The 19,888-nt window shown below is 39.9% G+C and overlaps 3 protein-coding genes across 7 annotated transcripts in view; 1 reads left to right on the forward strand and 2 right to left on the reverse strand.

The window, feature by feature from the left end:
• The window catches only part of LOC306891842 (zona pellucida sperm-binding protein 3-like), a 90,228-nt gene extending 77,173 nt beyond the window's left edge, over positions 1–13,055 (reverse strand). The window contains exons 1-8 of one of the 2 annotated variants that reach the window (XM_079452412.1): positions 12,340–13,055; positions 12,146–12,267; positions 11,962–12,065; positions 11,705–11,882; positions 11,518–11,635; positions 11,367–11,452; positions 11,203–11,291; positions 10,986–11,127 (exon numbers count right to left, since the gene is read on the reverse strand). In XM_079452412.1, the coding sequence (XP_079308538.1) occupies positions 11,060–11,127; positions 11,203–11,291; positions 11,367–11,452; positions 11,518–11,635; positions 11,705–11,882; positions 11,962–12,065; positions 12,146–12,267; positions 12,340–12,897 (1,323 nt within the window). In that variant the 5' untranslated portion in view covers positions 12,898–13,055 and the 3' untranslated portion in view covers positions 10,986–11,059. Of the gene's footprint in view, positions 1–10,985; positions 11,128–11,202; positions 11,292–11,366; positions 11,453–11,517; positions 11,636–11,704; positions 11,883–11,961; positions 12,066–12,145; positions 12,268–12,339 lie in introns of those variants that run through there. The other variant, XM_079452411.1, reaches the window with a different exon arrangement.
• Positions 6,419–8,563, forward strand: LOC306891874 (zona pellucida sperm-binding protein 3-like). Its single transcript, XM_079452484.1, has 8 exons — positions 6,419–7,014; positions 7,087–7,208; positions 7,300–7,403; positions 7,480–7,657; positions 7,727–7,844; positions 7,910–7,995; positions 8,071–8,159; positions 8,235–8,563. Exons 1-8 carry the CDS (start codon positions 6,475–6,477, stop codon positions 8,300–8,302), a joined length of 1,305 nt encoding a protein of 434 aa, XP_079308610.1. The 5' UTR covers positions 6,419–6,474; the 3' UTR covers positions 8,303–8,563.
• Positions 13,056–17,258: 4,203 nt separating the features above from the next.
• LOC306891804 (zona pellucida sperm-binding protein 3-like) lies at positions 17,259–19,239 on the reverse strand. 4 transcript variants are annotated; one of them, XM_079452353.1, is made up of 9 exons: positions 19,096–19,178; positions 18,609–19,053; positions 18,416–18,537; positions 18,225–18,328; positions 17,968–18,145; positions 17,781–17,898; positions 17,630–17,715; positions 17,466–17,554; positions 17,263–17,390 (listed from the first exon to the last, which is right to left on the reverse strand). In XM_079452353.1, the coding sequence occupies exons 1-9, from the start codon at positions 19,164–19,166 to the stop codon at positions 17,323–17,325; spliced, it is 1,281 nt and encodes a 426-aa protein (XP_079308479.1). In that variant the 5' UTR covers positions 19,167–19,178; the 3' UTR covers positions 17,263–17,322. The 4 variants fall into 4 exon arrangements, with proteins under 4 accessions (XP_079308477.1, XP_079308476.1, XP_079308479.1 ...); XM_079452352.1 differs by having other exon boundaries at positions 17,268–17,390; positions 17,466–17,557; positions 19,096–19,177; XM_079452351.1 differs by having other exon boundaries at positions 17,259–17,390; positions 18,609–19,239.
• Between the last annotated feature and the right edge of the window lie 649 nt (positions 19,240–19,888).

A 19,888-nucleotide genomic window follows, 5' to 3' on the forward strand; every position in this document is an offset into this window, starting at 1 on the left:
CTCTGGTTCGCCTTGTAATCTTGCACATATGTTTTTCTTTTGCCCAACCCTAGGAAATATCTGGCGAACGTATTTTGACACAATGTCTAAAGTGCTCCTCAAGACCATTGATATTTCTCCGCATGTAGCCATTTTTGGTACTCCTCAAGAATACCGCCGTTTTTCATCAGCACAGTTAGAGGTCCTGGCCTTCACTTCCTTGATAGTGAGACGCCTTCTCCTTCTTAATTGGAAGGCAACAAATGCCCGTCCAATACACTCTGGATGACTGATGTCATGTCTTTTCTAAAACTGGAAAAAATAAGATATTCTAAGAAAGGTAATCTCGCCAAACTTTGCAATAAGTGGCAACCATTTATGCAATTTTTCCAGGCTAACCTGGCTTAACTCCAGCCCTCATTTGTCTCTTTTTATTTTTATTATTTATTTATTTTATATATATATATGTATATATTTTATTTTAAATTTTTTCCTTTTATTTTTTATGAAAAAAAGGAAAGGAAAATTTTAACTGTTTAACTGTTACTGTTTTTTTTTTTTTGTGTGCAAATCAATAAAAATAGATGAAACAGAAAATGCCATGAAATAAAAGACCCTTTTACAATCTCAAAATATGTTTCCAGTTTTTATGGCAAGTGATATTCCAGCGATGCATGTTGATTAAACATAATAAACATAATATGGATAAGATCGATGAAGATTATAAAGCTTTGTGCGATACAGATCGATTCTAGAAATTAGAACAGCTATAAAAAAACTAAAATTGACCCCGGTAAGGATGGGTATAATCACAATTTATTCCCCCAAGGGGAGTTATTTGGGTTAAATAATTGATTTGCAAGGATGGTCATTTATATAGCAATACCGAATACTGCCTCTTTGGTACAGCCTCTACAGAGGAGCAGAGGTTGGAGGAAATAAAAAAAGATCTGCCAAACCCGTACTCCCCATGTGGCATGACACTTGGCTTGTGCCCTCTTACCCACGAACCATGGACATTGGAGTTTTTATGTGCAAAGTTGTTTAGTTGTTCTGAGACTTTAAAGAGATAGTTCACCCTAAAATGAAAATGATGTGATCATCTACCCTCTTTTCATTTAAAACCATTTGACTTTCTTCTGCAAAACACAAAAGATATTTTGAAAATTTTTGTGAACAAACTCCATTGGTGCCCATTCACTTCAATTGTATGGGCACAAAAACAATGCAGTGAATGGGGATCAATGGTTATCTGTTACCTACGTTCTTCAACATATTATTTTGTCTTCTGCAGAAGAAAGTCATACAGGTTTTAAAGCACTTGAGGTTGAGTGAATGATGACATAATTTTCATTGTGGGGTGAACTATTTAATAACAACTCAAAGAAAGAGGATTGTTGATGTATAATAGTTTTATTGATGTATGTCAATAAACATGTCAATAACATTGCAAAGACCACGTGATCCTCGCCTTGTCTTCCAACAGCCCAAAAGGGCTCATGTGACACCCCTTTTCATCTCTCTCCACTGGCTACCGGTTGAAGCTCGTATCAGATTCAAGTCACTGATGCTTGCCTACAGGACTATCACTGGAACTTTGTTTAGCACCTATTGTATTATTGCAAATGAGCGGCGCCTTGCATTGCCTTCGCATAACGGCATTAAATCGCTTTCCCGCTCATTCTCCTTCACAACTCCTTCTTGGTGGAACATTCTTCCTAACTCAGTCCAGTCAACCACATCTCTCACAGCCTTCAAAAAACTCCTTTAAACCCATCTCTTCTGTGAATTCTTGACAGACAAATGAAAAAAGCACACTAACCCTCTTTCTTCTCTTAACAGGTAGTGGTCTAGCTTTTGTTGAAACTAGTAACTTGGCTCCCTGAACTCTTTGTAAGTCGCTTTGGATAAAGCGTCTGCTAAATGTAAATATAGAAAAAACACAACAAAAACCCCTGCATTAAAGAACGCGACACGCATGTATTCCAGACATCCTGTGATATTTAACCAATCAGATGACGACTTCGAACGTGCTGAAGTGAGCTTCCAAAGAAATTTGCCTTTTGCATTAGATGTTTAACCAATGGTCTGTGGGCGTGACTTCTGAGGCTGAGACTAGACCATCATCAACAGGACAACTGCAAGGCCTGGGTCAACATCTCTGCCCTCTCTGTCAATATTTGCACAGATTTATATCACACTTATGGTTTCTATTTAGGTGTGCTGAAAATGTTGACTTTATTTTTTATAGCCAGTTATCAGACAGTTGATTTTTTTACCGTCTCGAATGTGCCATTTTAGATGTTCACAAAGATTGGCGGGTTTAACCTTCAATGCTGCATCTAGAATAAAGATCATGTTGTTCAGATCTGATCATTATTTTCGCAGGCTTTCTATGTTTGCGATACATGTGCGACTGAAGTGCAGGTGCGTTGAAACGTTAACAGGCATTCAGGATTGCACACGAAAATCTTAAGTTTGCCACGTTTTTGTGCCCTGATTTTTAAAGGTGTATATTGTCTCCACTGGTGACGCCACAGTGTATGCTCACTCACCTGCTCCCAACGCAGTCAAGACCAAGACCTTTTTATGTACCCTAAAAAACAATTTTTGCACATAGCTGAGTTTGCTACAGTCCACAAACGGGGTTCACATATACGTATATGCGTAATGTTACACCATAAGCGTGTACCAATTCTCTGTGATTGGTCAGATTTCACGCTTTTCTACAATACTTAAAGTGATTAACAAAACTAGCCATCTAAAAAAAACTAGACTTCACCACTGCGCCTAAGTATTGTCAAACTAGCATTAGTTTCACAGATCGTTTGTTTAAGAATTGTTTTAAATATTGTGGTAGTCCTTTTTGTACTTCCCGATACACAGACACTGAAACTCAATTGCTCAAATGTTAATTCCTGCATTTTTTAAGGTTCTTGTAAATAGTGAAGTGTAGACGCCATGTGTTTGTTGGGTTTATTACCATTTTTATGACCATAATTTAACTACAAACATAAACTATAGCTAGTATAATAAAACTATGGTATTTTTAGTTGCTGTGGTTTTACTTAAAGACTAGACTTTTTCATCTTTTATTGTTCAATTTGCCTTTTAAAAGCGCTATCAACGGTGTAATAGCGCCGATGTTTACATTAGTTTAGCGGAAAAGATCCCAGACTTGCCAGATTTCCAAATGGCCATCCAAACTTGCCGGAAAACCCCAAGCTTAGAAAAACTGAAATACCTTGCAACAGTAAAAGTTCCTGGCAGATCGCAAGCCAGATAAATTGCGCGTACAGGAAAACCCACTGCATTGAAACCACTTTCTACTTTTGGACCTTTTTATAAATGAAGTGGAGTAAATAAATTATATTTGTCTTTCAAATGTAGTGAAGTGAAAGTACAAGTACTCAGAAAAAAATAATACCCATGTACAGTACAGATACTCAAAAAGTGTACTTAATTACAGTACTTAAGTAAATGAACTTCTTTCCTGTCCACCTCTGCAAAAACAAGTGCAGCTATGCCTAACGGTTGGTTGTGTTTTAACTTGACAGGTCTAAGAATTCGTTCACACTGCCACCAAAATCAGATTTTTTTTTGCTCATATGTGACCCAGATCTGTTTACTACGGTGGCCCACTAGTGCACAGCAAAACAAAATTAAAAAGCAAATATAGGTTCACAACACAACGGAATAAAGCCACAACACAAGGCAATAAACCCACAACACAACGGAATAAAGCCACAACACAACGGAATAAAGCCACAACACAAATGAATCGAGTCACAACACAACGGAATAAAGCCACAACACAAATGAATTGAGTCACAACACAACGGAATAAAGTCACAACACAAATGAATTGAGTCACAACACAACGGAAATGCTCCCGACCACTACTGGGCCCCACAGTTCTTAGAATTGTCCTATATTTTTAGGGGCACATTCGGTACTTCCAAAGGATAAATAATATATACAATTATAAATAAATGTGGACACAGCCATTTATTTAAATATACATGCATTTCAGGCAGGATAGGGACCTTGAAAGACCGTCCAGAGACAACTAATTTTCACTATGAGAGACAGCAGCAGCGCAGCAACTGCACAGCTGCCAAGACATTAGAATGTCATGACTAGCCAATCAAAATCAAGCATTCAAAGCGCTGTGTAACAAGTATCAAATTTGTTCATATGAGATTGTTCCTTAAGGGGTCGGGAGAATTTCAGTTGTGTTGTGACTCGATTCCTTTGTTTTGTGGCTTTATTCCGTTGTGTTGTGGCTTTATTCCGTTGTGTTGTGGCTTTATTCCGTTGTGTTGTGGCTTTATTCCGTTGTGTTGTGGCTTTATTATGTTGTGTTGTGGCTTTATTCCATTGTGTTGTGGCTTTATTCCGTTGTGTTGTGGCTTTATTCCGTTTTGTTGTGGCTTGATTGCGTTGTGTTGAGGCTTTATTATGTTGTGTTGTGGCTTTATTCCGTTGTGTTGTGGCTTTATTCCGTTTGGTTGTGGCTTGATTGCGTTGTGTTGAGGCTTTTTTCTATTGTGTTGTGGCTTTATTCCATTGTGTTGTGGCGTTATTCCGTTGTGTTGTGGGTTTATTCCGTTTTGTTGTGGCTTGATTGCGTTGTGTTGTGGCTTTTTTCTATTGTGTTGTGGCTTTATTACGTTGTGTTGTGGCTTTATTCCGTTGTGTTGTGGATTGATTGCGTTGTGTTGTGTACTTATATTGGCATTTTAAATTTCGTTTTGCTGTGCACTAGTGGGCCACCGTAGTTTACTGCATGTCAGTGTGAACAGGACAAACCACATGGAATCCTTTTTTTTTTTAAATCTGATCTGAGCCACTTCCATATGTGGTCCTAAATCAGATACAGGTCTGATGTTTCGCAATGCGTTCTCAGTCTGAACGGTCATATCGGAACTCATGCCTCTTCTTAAGTCATTCTACATCGACCCGCACGTAATTCTGGGCCGGTGCGACCTACCGTGTCACGTGTTTAATCGTAACAAGGATAGCAGTGAGTTTAGTTAGTGGAGGGACACGTTAACACGAACTGCCGTGGCTTCCATGTTTACTCTGAGCGTGATGCGTGTGACGTATTGTTACTGTTCTTGTGCACATGAGATTCAGTTCAGGACCGCGACCAGTTTGCACTGCAAACTGCAAATGTTAACAGCCAAACAGAAAATCAAATATGAGCAAAATAATCTGTATTTAGCATTAAGGCTGGCAGTGTGAAAGTAGTCTGATCAAAAATAAGCAAGAGAATGGCTCTTCATTTCACCATGCATCTCTTTATATGACCTATTTGCTATTGTTACATTTGTAAAGAGGGTTTTATCGGATGCACACCCCTGGCCAAAAGATTAACTTCCGGTCTGTGTTTGTCAATCAGTCTGGCTAGTGGATGATAATGAACATATATTTTGTTTAATTTATATGAATGTAGAGTATAATTAATTGTAGCTAATGTAAGTTACTTGTTATTTTTTTGCTTGTTATCAGAAATGAACTGCTGTGACTCTATTCTTAGCAGAAGTTAAGTTTGGGCCACAAAAGTGTGCATGCGCAGCAAAGTTTGTTTATGTTGCTGCTTTGAAAAAGTCTATACCAAAAAAACTTAATCTGAACAAGTAATATCCCTGTGTTCCATTTTTGAGGGCTATGCCCTTAGTGATACGCAGATACACGCCAGATACCCACTAGAACAGATCAATTATTTCCGTATACCCACTTAAAAAAGCGCAAGGATAAGTAACAACGTCGTTTTGTGTCAGAAACACTTTAGCACTGACTTTAAAACTTTAAAAAAATCGATGACCACAGATTCTTTTGTTCCTTTATTTTTTATATTCATCTGTAGTCTTGTGTTTTTTGTATTGTTAGTTTACGCTTAATAGGTGAATTGACTTTACTTGTTATAATAATTCATAACGTGTCTCATGAGATGCAAACTGTCCCATTTTGTCTTTGTGCTGTTCAGCATATAATATAGGTCATGCTGAATCAAGTTTAACATGCAACCACACATTATAGATTAGTTCACACAGTCTAATCACAATACAAGTGGGATGGGGAGGGAAAAATAATAAATTCACAATAAATTGTTTGAGCTGTAATGATTATAGTCCCTGTGAAGTTTGCTTATTAAGCTTTACTACTTTAGATACTTTCTAGAGTATTAATCTGTGCGTGGCTATGTGTCTGAATTCATAAAAACTACAAGAAACACAAAAAACAAGTGCAGGTATGCTGTATGGTTGGTTGTGTTTGAACTTGAAAGGTCCAATTAAAATAAGCAAGAGTATAGTTCATAGTACAAAGTACCCAAATCCTGAATTTCATCTGTGTAATAAATGTCCAACAACATCCACCTGTTGCAAGCTGGTTAGGCATATGAACAAGTCTAGAGAAGCATTACGGTAATCACTAGGGGGCGGAGCCATCCTGATTTCCAAATGTATACATTTTGATTCAGGAATCCTAATGCTTCATGGAATCTTTTGGTTAACAATGATGGGGTTGTGGCAAGTTGGATTTGGCTTGGTGCTTGTATTTGGCTTGTCTGATGCACAATGGCCTCGGTCACATATGCAAGTTCCTCAGCAAAGTGAAACTACCAACAACCCCAAGCTTGTGCCACAGAGATTTCCTTCTCAGTTTTCAATGCTGACTCCTGGTATGGTTAGTGGAAGGCCCGGTCAAGATCCTGTCGGTGTTCAGTCTAAACAGCTTTTGCAGGGTCCGATGGAAAAACTGACGTGGACCTTTCCAAGACTGCCAGAAGAACCGGTACAGCCAGAGATTCCTTTTGAGCTGCGGCGCCCTGTTTCTCCCAATAGTGTAGGGGCTCAGTGCGGTGAGAATTCAGTGTATGTGGAAGTGATGGAAGACTTCTTTGGGACTGGAAAACCACTAATGGCTTCTGGTTTTGCACTGGGAGGCTGTGAACCAATAGGGGAGGACAATAATGCTCGAGTGCTCATCTTTGAGTCAGAACTGCATGGATGTGGCAGCATGTTAACGGTGAGAATACTAATCCTCTACTTGCCAGAAGTGTTTTGGTTCTGAATTTGAGTAATATTCTTGTTTCTTTAGGTAACCGAAGATGAGCTTGTTTATGCCTTCAACATGGTCTATACTCCCCAAGAGGCTTCAAATGGTGTTCCTATTGTCAGGAGTAGTTCTGCTGTTGTTAGTATTGAGTGTCACTATCCAAGGTGAGGTTCTGAGCTCAAGATGTCTGTGTTCTCATGTGTGTAGTAAAAGATCTTGCAGTTTGTGGTGACCAACTTTTTCTGTTATTTACAGAATGCATAATGTGAGCAGCAATGTCCTGGTGCCCACTTGGGTACCATATGCAACTACGAAGGTCGCTGAAGAGCGGTTGGTCTTCTCCCTCAAGCTTATGACTGGTTTGTATTTTACAGCTTTAGCTTTTAATGTAGTTTCAACTTCATTTTGTAAACCTTGTCTATGTCTTTGAAACAGATGAGTGGCAGTTTGAGAGACCCTCAAACCAGTACTTCCTGGGTGACATTGTGAATATTGAGGCCTCTGTCAAGACGTACAACCATGTACCCCTCCGTGTGTTTGTGGACCGTTGTGTAGCCACTTCATCCCCTGATGTGAACTCTGACCCCAGATACTCATTCATTGAGAATAATGGGTAAGACATGTCCCTTTACCCAGCCTGTGCTAGAAGTATTGCAGGATATTTAACTTGTATATTCACCAGGTGCCTGGTTGATGCCAAGTTCACAGGCTCAAGCTCTCGCTACCTGCCTCGATCTCAAATTGATAAGCTGCAGTTTCAGCTGGAGGCTTTCAGGTTCCAGCAAGTGGACAGTGGGCTGGTGTGTATTTGCCTTAGTTTTAAGTACATTATACTGCACGGTTTTGAACCCTGTTGTCTTTGCAGGTCTACATCACATGCATTTTGAAGGCGGTTCCTGCAGCCACTCCTGCAAATCTGGAGCAGAAGGCTTGCTCTTTCTCCCCTAATGGGTATGTTGCCACGAATATCCTTCACTGGGTCAGTAGGGTGACATTTATCATTGAGGCTGTGTCTTTGTTTGGCAGGTGGGTGTCTGTAGATGAATCCGATCAGGTGTGTGGCTGCTGTGACTCAACGTGTAGCAGCAGTAGTGCAAGTGATCAGGTTCTTGGAGGTATGGGAACCGCTATTCACTACAAATGATTCTGATTATGGTCTAGCAAGTTTCTAAATGCTATTTTCTCCATAGATCTACGGTGGGAGCAAGTATCTGCTGGGCCCCTCAATGTTAAGGAATTTGGCTTCGGTCGACTGTAATTTGAAATGGCTATGATGTCAAGTGCTGAATAAAACTGTTCTTAAGTGATTTATACATGGTCTAAGTGGTCGTCTTGCACATCTTCATTTACAATTTTGACCTTTTTGGTTCTGATGCCTTTCTACCTTAAGTGGTAATTTGGATGAGTACTTGTTACAGGATTTTACTGATGTTTGCTAGGTAATGCATGGCAGGTACAAAAATCTGTTGCCTCTATTTACAGTTTTTAACTTCCATTAAAATATTTATTCACAAATCTAGTTATTAAGGACGAGCATCAGCGTGTTTTTTTAAAGTATACCCTAGATCATAATTTTCAGTTACCCTACTGAAAAGAACGTTTCTTAACTGTGTAAGCTAGACCGTGACTAACAAAACCAGCAAGTCCCCCAAGCTGTCATTGGTTATTGGAATCTTGCTGTAAATCTTTCAGCATGCCCTTGTTTTCATGGAGCCATAGTCTTTGCATTCGTGAGTGTGGTGGTGCGCATAGGTTGTCGATCCGGGCTGTGGGATCAGAGTATACTTGCTACACCACTGCCCTTCAAAGATTTTGCCTTCAGGAGTGAGAGCTTCAAAGTGTTATTGTACCAGGGCACCTAACATCTGATCATCCCTTGGGGGTGCTGTCGCCGCACAAAGAATCATGGGGTCGTGACATGTCCATCAGTTGTAACCTTCGAAATCAGTCCTATGAAGTGGCCATGAGCACATAATTGGAAGTAAGAGTGCAACTCTGTCAGATGTCTTAAAAGTGCCAAAGTGCAGTGCCCTTAACACACACTAAACCCATAATATCCCATCATGCATCACTTGTGTATTATCAGAAATCAAACTTCATGATCACCAGTAATCACGTTTACTCTTATTCCGTTTACTAATATTACCCATTTATACCCACTGAAAACATAAAAAAAAGGTCAATTAAGTAAAACAGAGAACGGGCTTAAAAATCTTTTTATTTACATTTTGTATTAGAGCCCACTGGTTGCAAAAAACAAAGCAAAACATGGCATGTGTAACTCAGTACCTAGGTTACAGTTGCCCTAGTGAAGTTTAATTCCCTACAGTTGTTCTGATACGATTTAGGATTGGATTCCAATCTCAAAGATTTTTCTTCAACTTTGTATTTGTCAACTTTTAGAAATGTTTGGTTAGAAAAGTACCAAGTTTTGCATTTTGATTACCATCATACTTTACGATTTGATAAAGGGAAATTATTTTTTAAAAGAAATCGAACAAATAAGGAATGGATAGTGATAAAACACCATAGAAACATTTGGCGCTTAATTGGTATTTCATTCAGTTTACTGGGCTTCATTTAGTCGAATGGTAGGGAGACTGGCTTTTACAATATCTCACAGATGTGAGTACAACGGTGACATTTTTGTACACATTTTATTATATCTTATCATGTGACAACACTGTTGCAAAGTGTCATTTTTTTCAATGTAAAGTAGTGAATGTACCAGTAAATAAAAAAATAAAACCCACCGCCATTAGTGTCTAAACCGCTGGCAACAAAAGTGAGTACACCCCTAAGTGAAAGTGTCTTAATTAGGCCCAAAGTGTAAATATTTTGTGGCCACCATAATTTTCCAGCACTGCCTTAACCCTCTTAGGCATGGAGTTTACCAGAGCTTCACAGGTTGCCACTGGAATCCTCTTCTACATTTACGCATTTGGCCAAAACGACTTTCATTATCATATACATTTTATTCTAAGTATCTGCAGTCCCCTGGGATTGAACCCACAACCTTGGCATTGCTAGTGCCATGCTCTTGCCACTGAGCTACAGGAAAGCCAGTCCATCACCTTTACCCTCAGCTTCTTTGATGAGGGGATAATGCTCTGCTCCAGTATGTCACAGTACATGTTGGTATTCATGTAGCTCCCCATTGCCGACAGCACTAATTCAGCTCCAGACTGTGGGCAAGACACTTGTTTGTACTCACCTGTTTGCCACCACACGCTTGACACCATCTGAATCCAAATAATTTTATCATTGTCTCATCAGAAACAGGACATGGTGCCAATAATCTTTGTCCTTAGTCTGCTTGTCTTCAGCAAATTGTTTGCAGGCTTTCCTGTGCATCAGCAATAGAAGAGGCTTCCTTCTGGGACGACAGCCATGCAGACCAATTTGACGCAATGTGCAGCTTACTGACAGGCTGACACCCCACCACTTCAATCTCTGCAGCAATGCTGGCAGCACTCATACGGCTATTTCCCAAAGAAAAGTCTGGAAATGACGCAAAGCATGTGTACATTTTCAATTAATGCCAGCGGATTAAACATTAATGGCAGTGTGGAGTTGAGGACTTCAAATCTATACTGTTATACAAGCAGTGTAAATTCTTCAGTGTTGTCACATGAAATGATATTTAGAAAAATGTAAGGGGTATACTCACTTCTGTGAGATACTGCATAGTGGCACACCTGAATGTGTAGGAAAAAACTGAAGGCTGAGGGTTTAAAGAAACAATCTTAAGGGGACAATTTAAAACTTGAAAATGGGAAACTTCCAGCTTTTTTTGTACCCGCCATGCATTAGCTAGCAAAAATCAGTATAATCCTGTAACACGTACTCAGCCAAATACCTCTTAAGGTAGAAAGGATTTAACTTTTTGGTTCTAATGCCACTCAAACTTGTAACGGAGATGTGCAAGACTTTTTGAAGGAAGACCACTTATAGACCATGTATAAATCACTTAAGAACAGTTTTATTTAGCACTTGACATCATAGCCATTTCAAATTACAGTCGACCAAAGCCAAATTCCTTAACATTGAGGGGCCCAACAGATACTTGCTCCCACCGTAGATCTATGGAGAAGATAGCATTTAGAAACTTGCTAGACCATAATCAGAATCATTTGTAGTGAATAGCGGTTCCCATACCTCCAGGAACCTGATCACTTGCACTACTGCTGCTACAGGTTGATTCACAGCAGCCACACACCTGATCGGATTCATCTACAGACACCCACCTGCCAAACAAAGACACAGCCTCAATGACAAACGTCACCCTACTGACCCAGTGAAGGATATTTGGGGCAACATACCCATTAGGGGAGAAAGAGCAAGCCTTCTGCTCCAGATTTGCAGGAGTGGCTGCAGGAACCGCCTTCAAAATGCATGTGATGTAGACCTGCAAAGACAACAGGGTTCAAAACCGTGCACTATAATGTACTCATAACTAAGGCAAATACATACAAGCCCACTGTCCACTTGCTGAAACCTGAAAGCCTCCAGCTGAAACTGCAGCTTATCAATTTGAGATCGAGGCAGGTAGCGAGAGCTTGAGCCTGTGAACTTGGCATCAACCAGGCACCTGGTGAATATACAAGTTAAATATCCTGCAATACTTCTAGCATAGGCTGGGTAAAGGGACACGTCTTACCCATTATTCTCAATGAATGAGTATCTGGGGTCGGAGTTCACTTCAGGGGACGCAGTGGCTATGCAACTGTCCACAAAAACACGGAGGGGTACATGGTTGTACGTCTTCACAGAGGCCTCAATATTCACAATGTCACCCAGAAAGTACTGGTTTGAGGGTCTCTCAAACTGCCACTCATCTGTTTCAAGGACAAAATAGACATGGTCTTCAAAATGAAGTTGAAACTACATTAAAAGCTAAAGCTGTATAATACAAACCAGTCATAAGCTTGAGGGAGAAGACCAACCGCTCTTCAGCGACCTTTGTAGCTGCATATGGTACCCAAGCGGGCACCAGGACATTGCTGCTCACATTATGCATTCTGTAGATTATAGAAGTTGGTCACCACAAAATCTTCTACTAACGCACAAGAATAAAGCCATCTTGAGCTCAGAACCTCACCTTGGATAGTGACACTCAATACTGACAACAGCAGAACTACTCCTGACAATAGGAACACCATTTGAAGCCTCTTGGGGAGTATAGACAAGGTTGAAGGCATAAACAAGCTCATCTTCGGTTTCCTAAAGAAACGAGAATGTTACCCAAATTCAGAACCAAAACACTTTTGGCAAGTAGAGGATCAGTCTTCTCACCGTTAACATGCTGCCACATCCATGCAGTTCTGACTCAAAGATGAGCACTCGAGCACTATTGTCCTCCCCTGTTGGTTCACAGCCTCCCAGTGCAAAACCAGAAGCCATTAGTGGTTTTCCAGTCCCAAAGAAGTCTTCCATCACTTCCACATACACTGAATTCTCACCGCACTGAGCCCCTACACTATTTGGAGAAACAGGGCGCCGCAGCTCAAAAGGAATCTCTGGCTGTACCGGTTCTTCTGGCAATCTTGGAAAGGCCCACGTCAGTTTTTCCATCGGACCCTGCAAAAGCTGTTTAGACTGAACACCGACAGGATCTTGACCAGTCTGCAGTGAAAACTGAGAAGGAAATCTCTGTGGCACAAGCATGGGGTTGTTAGTTTGGGGAAACTTAGGCATCCTAGTTTCACTCTTCTGAGGAACTTGCATATGTGACCGAGGCCTAAATGAACGAGGCTTCTGAGTTTGGGCTGATCTTCCCCGCCATTGTGCATCAGACAACCCAAATACAAGCACAAGCATCAAGCCTAATCCTACTTGCCAAAACCCCATCATTGTTAAACATGAGTTTCCATGAAGCAATAGGAACCCTGAATCAAAATTTATACATTTGGAAATCAGGATGGCTCCGCCCCTCTAGTGATTACCATAATGCTTATCTAGACTTGTGTATTTGCCTAACCAGCTTGCAACAGGTGGATGTTGTTGGACGCAGATGGAAATCAGGAGTTGTGTACTTTGTATTAAGAGCTATACTCTTGCTTATTTTAATTGGACCTTTCAAGTTCAAACACAACCAACCATACAGCATACCTGCACTTGTATTTTTGTTTCTTGTACTTTTTATGAATTCAGACACATACGCACAGACTTGTACTCTATAAAGTATCTAACATAGTAAAGCTTAATAAGTAAACTTCACAGGGACTATAATCATTACAGCTCAAACAATTTATTGTGAATTTATCATTTTCAGGGATATTACTTGTTCAGATAACTTTTTTTGGTATAGACTATTTCCAAGCACGCATGCACACTTTTGTGGCCCTCACTGCAGTTCATTTCTGATAACAAGCAAAATAAATAACAAGTAACTTACATTAGCTACAATTAATTATACTCTACATTCATATATTTTGAAAAAAATATATGTTTATTATCATAGCCACACTGATTGACAAACACAGAACAGAAGTTAACTTTCGGGCCAGGTGTGTGCATCTGATGAAATGCTCTTTATAAAAAAAAAAGCAAAAAGGTCATATAATGTCAGTTTAGATGCATGGTGAAATTAATTTACACCTTTAAACCCTGCGCAGAAAGTTATCATTGGTGTACATCCCACTGGCTTACTGACTGGGAGACTGCTGATTTAGTTTGTGTTTAAACTTGCGTTTTACAACACACATGCACGTTAACATGTATTATCAAATATTTTTTATTTCTGCACGTTTTGGAATTATTGCAAATTGATTTGGTATATTGTAATTTTAGACTCCCAGTCCTGATAACAATATTTAAAATAATTATATGCCTAAATGAAATATACTTCGATTGAATAATTTAAAGTTTCTGACAATCCACTAACATCAGCCCAGAAATCAATGAGTCGGCGGACCACTGGCGTTGTAACGCACGTTACTTAGAAATGTGTACACACATTTTATTAGAAATGGGTTATATTTCTGCGTTACAGCAAAAACTAAAAGATTACTGTTATATCATTACTTTTGTAATGCCTTACCCACGGACTGCCACTACGTTCCTATATCCAGGGCCGGCTCGTGGGGTTGTGGTGCCCAAAGCAAGACCATGAATATGGGCCAACTAGTGTAAAAACTGTCATAGCACCGCAATTTGACCAGGGAAAATAAAACACACAAAAATGAAAATGTATATATTAAAAAGTTTAACTTATGATGATGGACATCATTTATTTTTAATAAGTTTGTGCATTAGACAATGTGAAGCAGAACATACCTTTTTTATGAGCTTCATCCTCTGCTTTTCTCATCTTAGCTCATGAAAAGTACCATTTGGATGCCATAGTTTGAATAACACCACAACCTCATTAAAAAGTTATTGTTTATCTCTTAGCCCTCTGGGACCCGTTTCAGAAAGCAGGGTAAGTGCAAACTCAGAGTAAGTTAACCCCAGAAAACGGGATACTCTGGGTTTTCAGTTTCAGAACGCGAGGTATATCAAACCCGTGACCGCGGGGTAAGTCAAGCCTGTTTCAGAAATCAAGGTATCTTATACTTAGAGTGAGTAACCATAGTAACATACTCTGTGAACCTAACCTGGTCGGGAGCAGGTTTTATTCCACTAACCCGAGGTTTGTTACAATCTCCGCCCCTTTTAGAAGCGCGAGTGGTGTTGAAATTGCCTTCGCCGTTTGTTTTTTCATTCGTTTTCCTTAATCGCGCACAAGTTCGTAACACAGACATTAAATGTCCGTTTATTCAGGAACCCGTAGACGAGGAAGCTGGATTCATTCAGAGAGAGTTACATTTACGTCGGGAGAGAATATATGGTGAAGCCACGTTTGGATGTTTTATCATATCCGGAGGATTCTTTATTTGAGCGGCACAGTTTTTCTTTACAGTCCATTAAATATATTCATAATCTGCTTCATCAAACCTCACTCGTCGTGGCTGCGCTCTTACATCTGAGCAGATTCTCTGTATGGCTTTACGTTTCTTTGCTAATGGAAGCTTTCTTTATAACACCGGGGATGCAGAACACGTTAGCAAGGCAACTGTATGCAGAGTAAGAAAAGTGTGCATCGCTCTCAAGCACTTTATATACATGTGTGTTAAGTTTCCTGTGAGAACCATCAAAGAGGAGTTTCATAAGATTGCAGGTGAATGGTGAACGTCTTTCTGAATAAGGCTGATCAAATAAATGTGCTCTTGCTGCCAACTCTAATAATTCAAACACCCTTTAGGATTTCCCAATGTGATTGGGTGCACATTTAAAAGGTCCCACTCGCCCCGTTCTGTTCTGGCTTCGAACTGCCGTTGGTCAGAACGAGGGACGGGCGCTCTAACCACGAGCCTAACGACCGCAGTCCCTATTGCATCTGTCGCTAGAGCATCTCTAGCTGGCTTCCATTAGACATAGCTGGAGCAGGGGCAAGCATGGCCAGTTTTTTGTCTTCTACAGCCACAGTGCTCGGTTCTCATATACTCAAAACTTTCAAGGCCAGTTTATTAAATATATCAAACATTTCCCAGTCAGGCATCCTACTACCAAGAGCATTTAAACTCATCGGACTGAATGATGTTTTTATATTTTATTCTCAGCTGCTGCCATGTTCTTTTTATTGCAGAAGGATTGCACCTACATGACAAAAAATCGTAGGTATATATGTTTATATATACATATATATAGTGCCTCCAATTCGACTGGCGAGAAATAAACGGAGCGCTTTTTGTCACGTGGCGTTGCCATGGTGAATCGTGTTATCTTCGCTCAATTGATGATGGCTTTTTAAAGCCGCGATGAACACGAGTAACCTCGGGTGAACTTACTCAGAGTGGATTGAACTGATTGAAACCAGCTGTTCTGAAACAGAAAACTCAGAGTAGCGATTATCTGAGTAAATCAACTCAGAGTTCATATTTTAACTCAGTGTTGCTTGAACCTCCTTATTGAAACGGGTCCCTGGACTCTTCATTCGTAAAAATGAAACACACTTTTTTCAGGAAAATGAGTGCAATACATTTTCATTCAATGTGTTTTATTTTATTATTTTATTAAATTTTTAGAGAAATTGATGGTAATATTACCCATTTATACCCACTGAAAACAATAAAAAATTATTTCATTATTTTAAAGTAAAACCGAGAACGGGCCTAATTTTTTTGTTTCAATTTTTTATTAGAGCCATCTGGTTGCACAAAAACAAAGCAAAAACATGGCATGTGTAACAAAGTACCTTGGTTACAGTTGCCCTAGAGGAGTTTGTTAATTCCCTATAGTTGTTCAGATATGATTCAGGATTTGATTTCAATCTCAAAGATTTTTCTTCAACTTTGTATTTTGTGTCAACTTTTAGAAAGGTTTGGTTAGAGAAGTTGCAAATTTTGCATTCTGATTACCATCAAACATTACGATTTGATAAAGGGAACAGAAATATTTTTTTAACTTAGTTAATATATCTAACACATAAGGAATGGAAAGTGATAACACTTCATATAAACATTTGGTGCTTAATTGGTATTTCATTCAGTTTATTGGGCTTCATTTAGTCGAATAGCAGGGAGACTGGCTTGTACAGTATATCACAGATGCGAGTACAACGGTGACATTTTTTTTTAGATCTTGTGACAGCTTGGATAACAGTACATAAAAAAAAACCCACAGCCATTAGTGTCTAAACCGCTGGCAACAAGTGAGTACATCCCCAAGTGAAAGTGTCTTAATTAGACCCAGTGTAAATATTTTGTGGCCACCATAATTTTGCAGCACTGCCTTAACCCTCTTGGGCATGGATTTTACCAGAGCTTCACAGGTTGCCACTGGAATCCTCTTCTACAATTAGGCATTTGGCAGACGCTTTTATCCTAAACAACTTGCTTTATCATGTACATTTTATTCCAAGTATGTGCAATGCCCTGGAATTGAACCCACAACCTTGGCATTGCTAGTGCCATGCGCTTACCACTGAGCTACAGGTCACTGATGACCTCACGGTTTAAAGAAACAAAATCTTATAGGGACAATTGAAAACTTGACAATGGGGAACTTCCAGCTTTTTTTGTACCTGCCATGCATTAGCTAGCAAACATCAGTTTAATCCTGTAACACGTACTCATCCAAATACCTCTTAAGGTAGAAAAGATTTGACTTTTTGGTTCTGATGTCAATCAAACTTGTAACTGAGATGTGCAAGACTTTTTGAAGGAAGACCACAGACCATGTATAAATCACTTAAGAACAGTTTTATTCAGCACTTGACATCATAGCCATTTCAAATTACAGTCGACCGAAGCCAAATTCCTTAACATTGAGGGGCCCAACAGATACTTGCTCCCACCGTAGATCTATGGAGAAGATAGCATTTAGAAACTTGCTAGACCATAATCAGAATCATTTGCAGTGAATAGCGGTTCCCATACCTCCAAGAACCTGATCACTTGCACTACTGCTGCTACACGTTGAGTCACAGCAGCCACACACCTGATCCGATTCATCTACAGACACCCACCTGCTAAACAAAGACACAGCCTCAATGATAAATGTCACCCTACTGACCCAGGTAAGGATATTTGGGGCAACATACCCATTAGGGGAGAAAGAGCAAGCCTTCTGCTCCAGATTTGCAGGAGTGGCTGCAGGAACCGCCTTCAAAATGCATGTGATGTAGACCTGCAAAGACAACAGGGTTCAAAACCGTGCACTATAATGTACTCATAACTAAGGCAAATACATACAAGCCCACTGTCCACTTGCTGAAACCTGAAAGCCTCCAGCTGAAACTGCAGTTTATCAATTTGAGATCGAGGCAGGTAGCGAGAGCTTGAGCCTGTGAACTTGGCATCAACCAGGCACCTGGTGAATATACAAGTTAAATATCCTGCAATACTTCTAGGATAGGCTGGGTAAAGGGACACGTCTTACCCATTATTTTCAATGAATGAGTATCTGGGGTCAGAGTTCACTTCAGGGGACGCAGTGGCTATGCAACTGTCCACAAAAACACGGAGGGGTACATGTTTGTACGTCTTCACAGAGGCCTCAATATTCACAATGTCACCCAGAAAGTACTGGTTTGAGGGTCTCTCAAACTGCCACTCATCTGTTTCAAAGACAAATTAGACAAGGTCTACAAAATGAAGTTGAAACTACATTAAAAGCTAAAGCTGTATAATACAAACCAGTCATAAGCGTGAGGGAGAAGACCAACCGCTCTTCAGCAACCTTTGTAGCTGCAAATGGTACCCAAGTGGGCACCAGGACATTGCTGCTCACATTATGCATTCTGTGGATTGTAGAAAAAGTTGGTCACCACAAACTGCAATATCTTTTTCTACACACGTATACAGCCATCTTCTGCTCAGAACCTCACCTTGGATAGTGACACTCAATACTGACAACAGCACCACTACTTCTGACAATAGGAACACCATTTGAAGCCTCTTGGGGAGTATAGACAAGGTTGAAGGCATAAACAAGCTCATCTTCGGTCACCTAAACAACAAAAATGTTACTCAAATTCAGAACCAAAACACTTTTGGCAAGTAGAGGATCAGTCTTCTCACCGTTAACATGCTGCCACATCCATGCAGTTCTGACTCAAAGATGAGCACTCGAGCACTATTGTCCTCCCCTATTGGTTCACAGCCTCCCAGTGCAAAACCAGAAGCCATTAGTGGTTTTCCAGTCCCAAAGAAGTCTTCCATCACTTCCACATACACTGAATTCTCACCGCACTGAGCCCCTACACTATTGGTAGAAACAGGGCGACGCAGCTCAAAAGGAATCTCTGGCTGTACCGGTTCTTCTGGCAATCTTGGAAAGGCCCACGTCAGTTTTTCCATTGGACCCTGCAAAAGCTGTTTAGACTGAACACCGACAGGATCTTGACCAGTCTGCAGTGAAAACTGAGAAGGAAATCTCTGTGGCACAAGCATGGGGTTGTTAGTTTGGGGAAACTTAGGCATACTAGTTTCACTCTTCTGAGGAACTTGCATATGTGACCGAGGCCTAAATGAACGAGGCTTCTGAGTTTGGGCTGATCTTCCCCGCCATTGTGCAGCAGACAAGCCAAATACAAGCACAAGCATCAAGCCTAATCCTACTTGCCACAACCCCATCATTGTTAAACATGAGTTTCCATGAAGCAATAGGAACCCTGAATCAAAATTTATACATTTGGAAATCAGGATGGCTCCGCCCCTCTAGTGATTACCATAATGCTTCTCTAGACTTGTGTATTTGCCTAACCAGCTTGCAACAGGTGGATGTTATTGGACATTTATTATACAGAAGGGAATCAGGATTTGTGTACTTTGTATTAAGAGCTTTACTCTTGCTTATTTTAATTGTACCTTTCAAGTTCAAACACAACTGACCATACAGCATACCTGCACTTGTTTTGTTTCTTGTACTTTTTATGAATTCAGACACATAGCGACGCACAGACTTGTACTCTATAAAGTATCTAACATAATAAAGCTTAATAAGCAAACTTCACAGGGACCATGATCATAACAGCTCAAACTCTTTATTGTGAATTAAAAAAAATGTCCCTCCCCATTCCAATTGTATTGTGATTAGACTGTGTGAACGAATCTAGAATGTGTGATTGTATGTTAAACTTGATTCAGCATGACCTATATTATATGCTGGACAGCACAGAGAAAAAATGGGACAGTTTGCATCTCATGAGACACGTTATGAATTCTTATAACAAGTAAAGTCAATTCACCTATTAAGCGCAAACAAATAATACAAATAACACACGACTACAGATGAATATAAAAAAATAAATGAACAAAAGAAACTGTTTTCATCGAATTATGTTTTAAAGTCTGTGCTT

This window comes from Barbatula barbatula (assembly GCF_947034865.1).
Source record: "Barbatula barbatula genome assembly, chromosome: 1".
In the NCBI taxonomy this organism is placed as follows: Eukaryota; Metazoa; Chordata; class Actinopteri; order Cypriniformes; family Nemacheilidae; genus Barbatula; species Barbatula barbatula.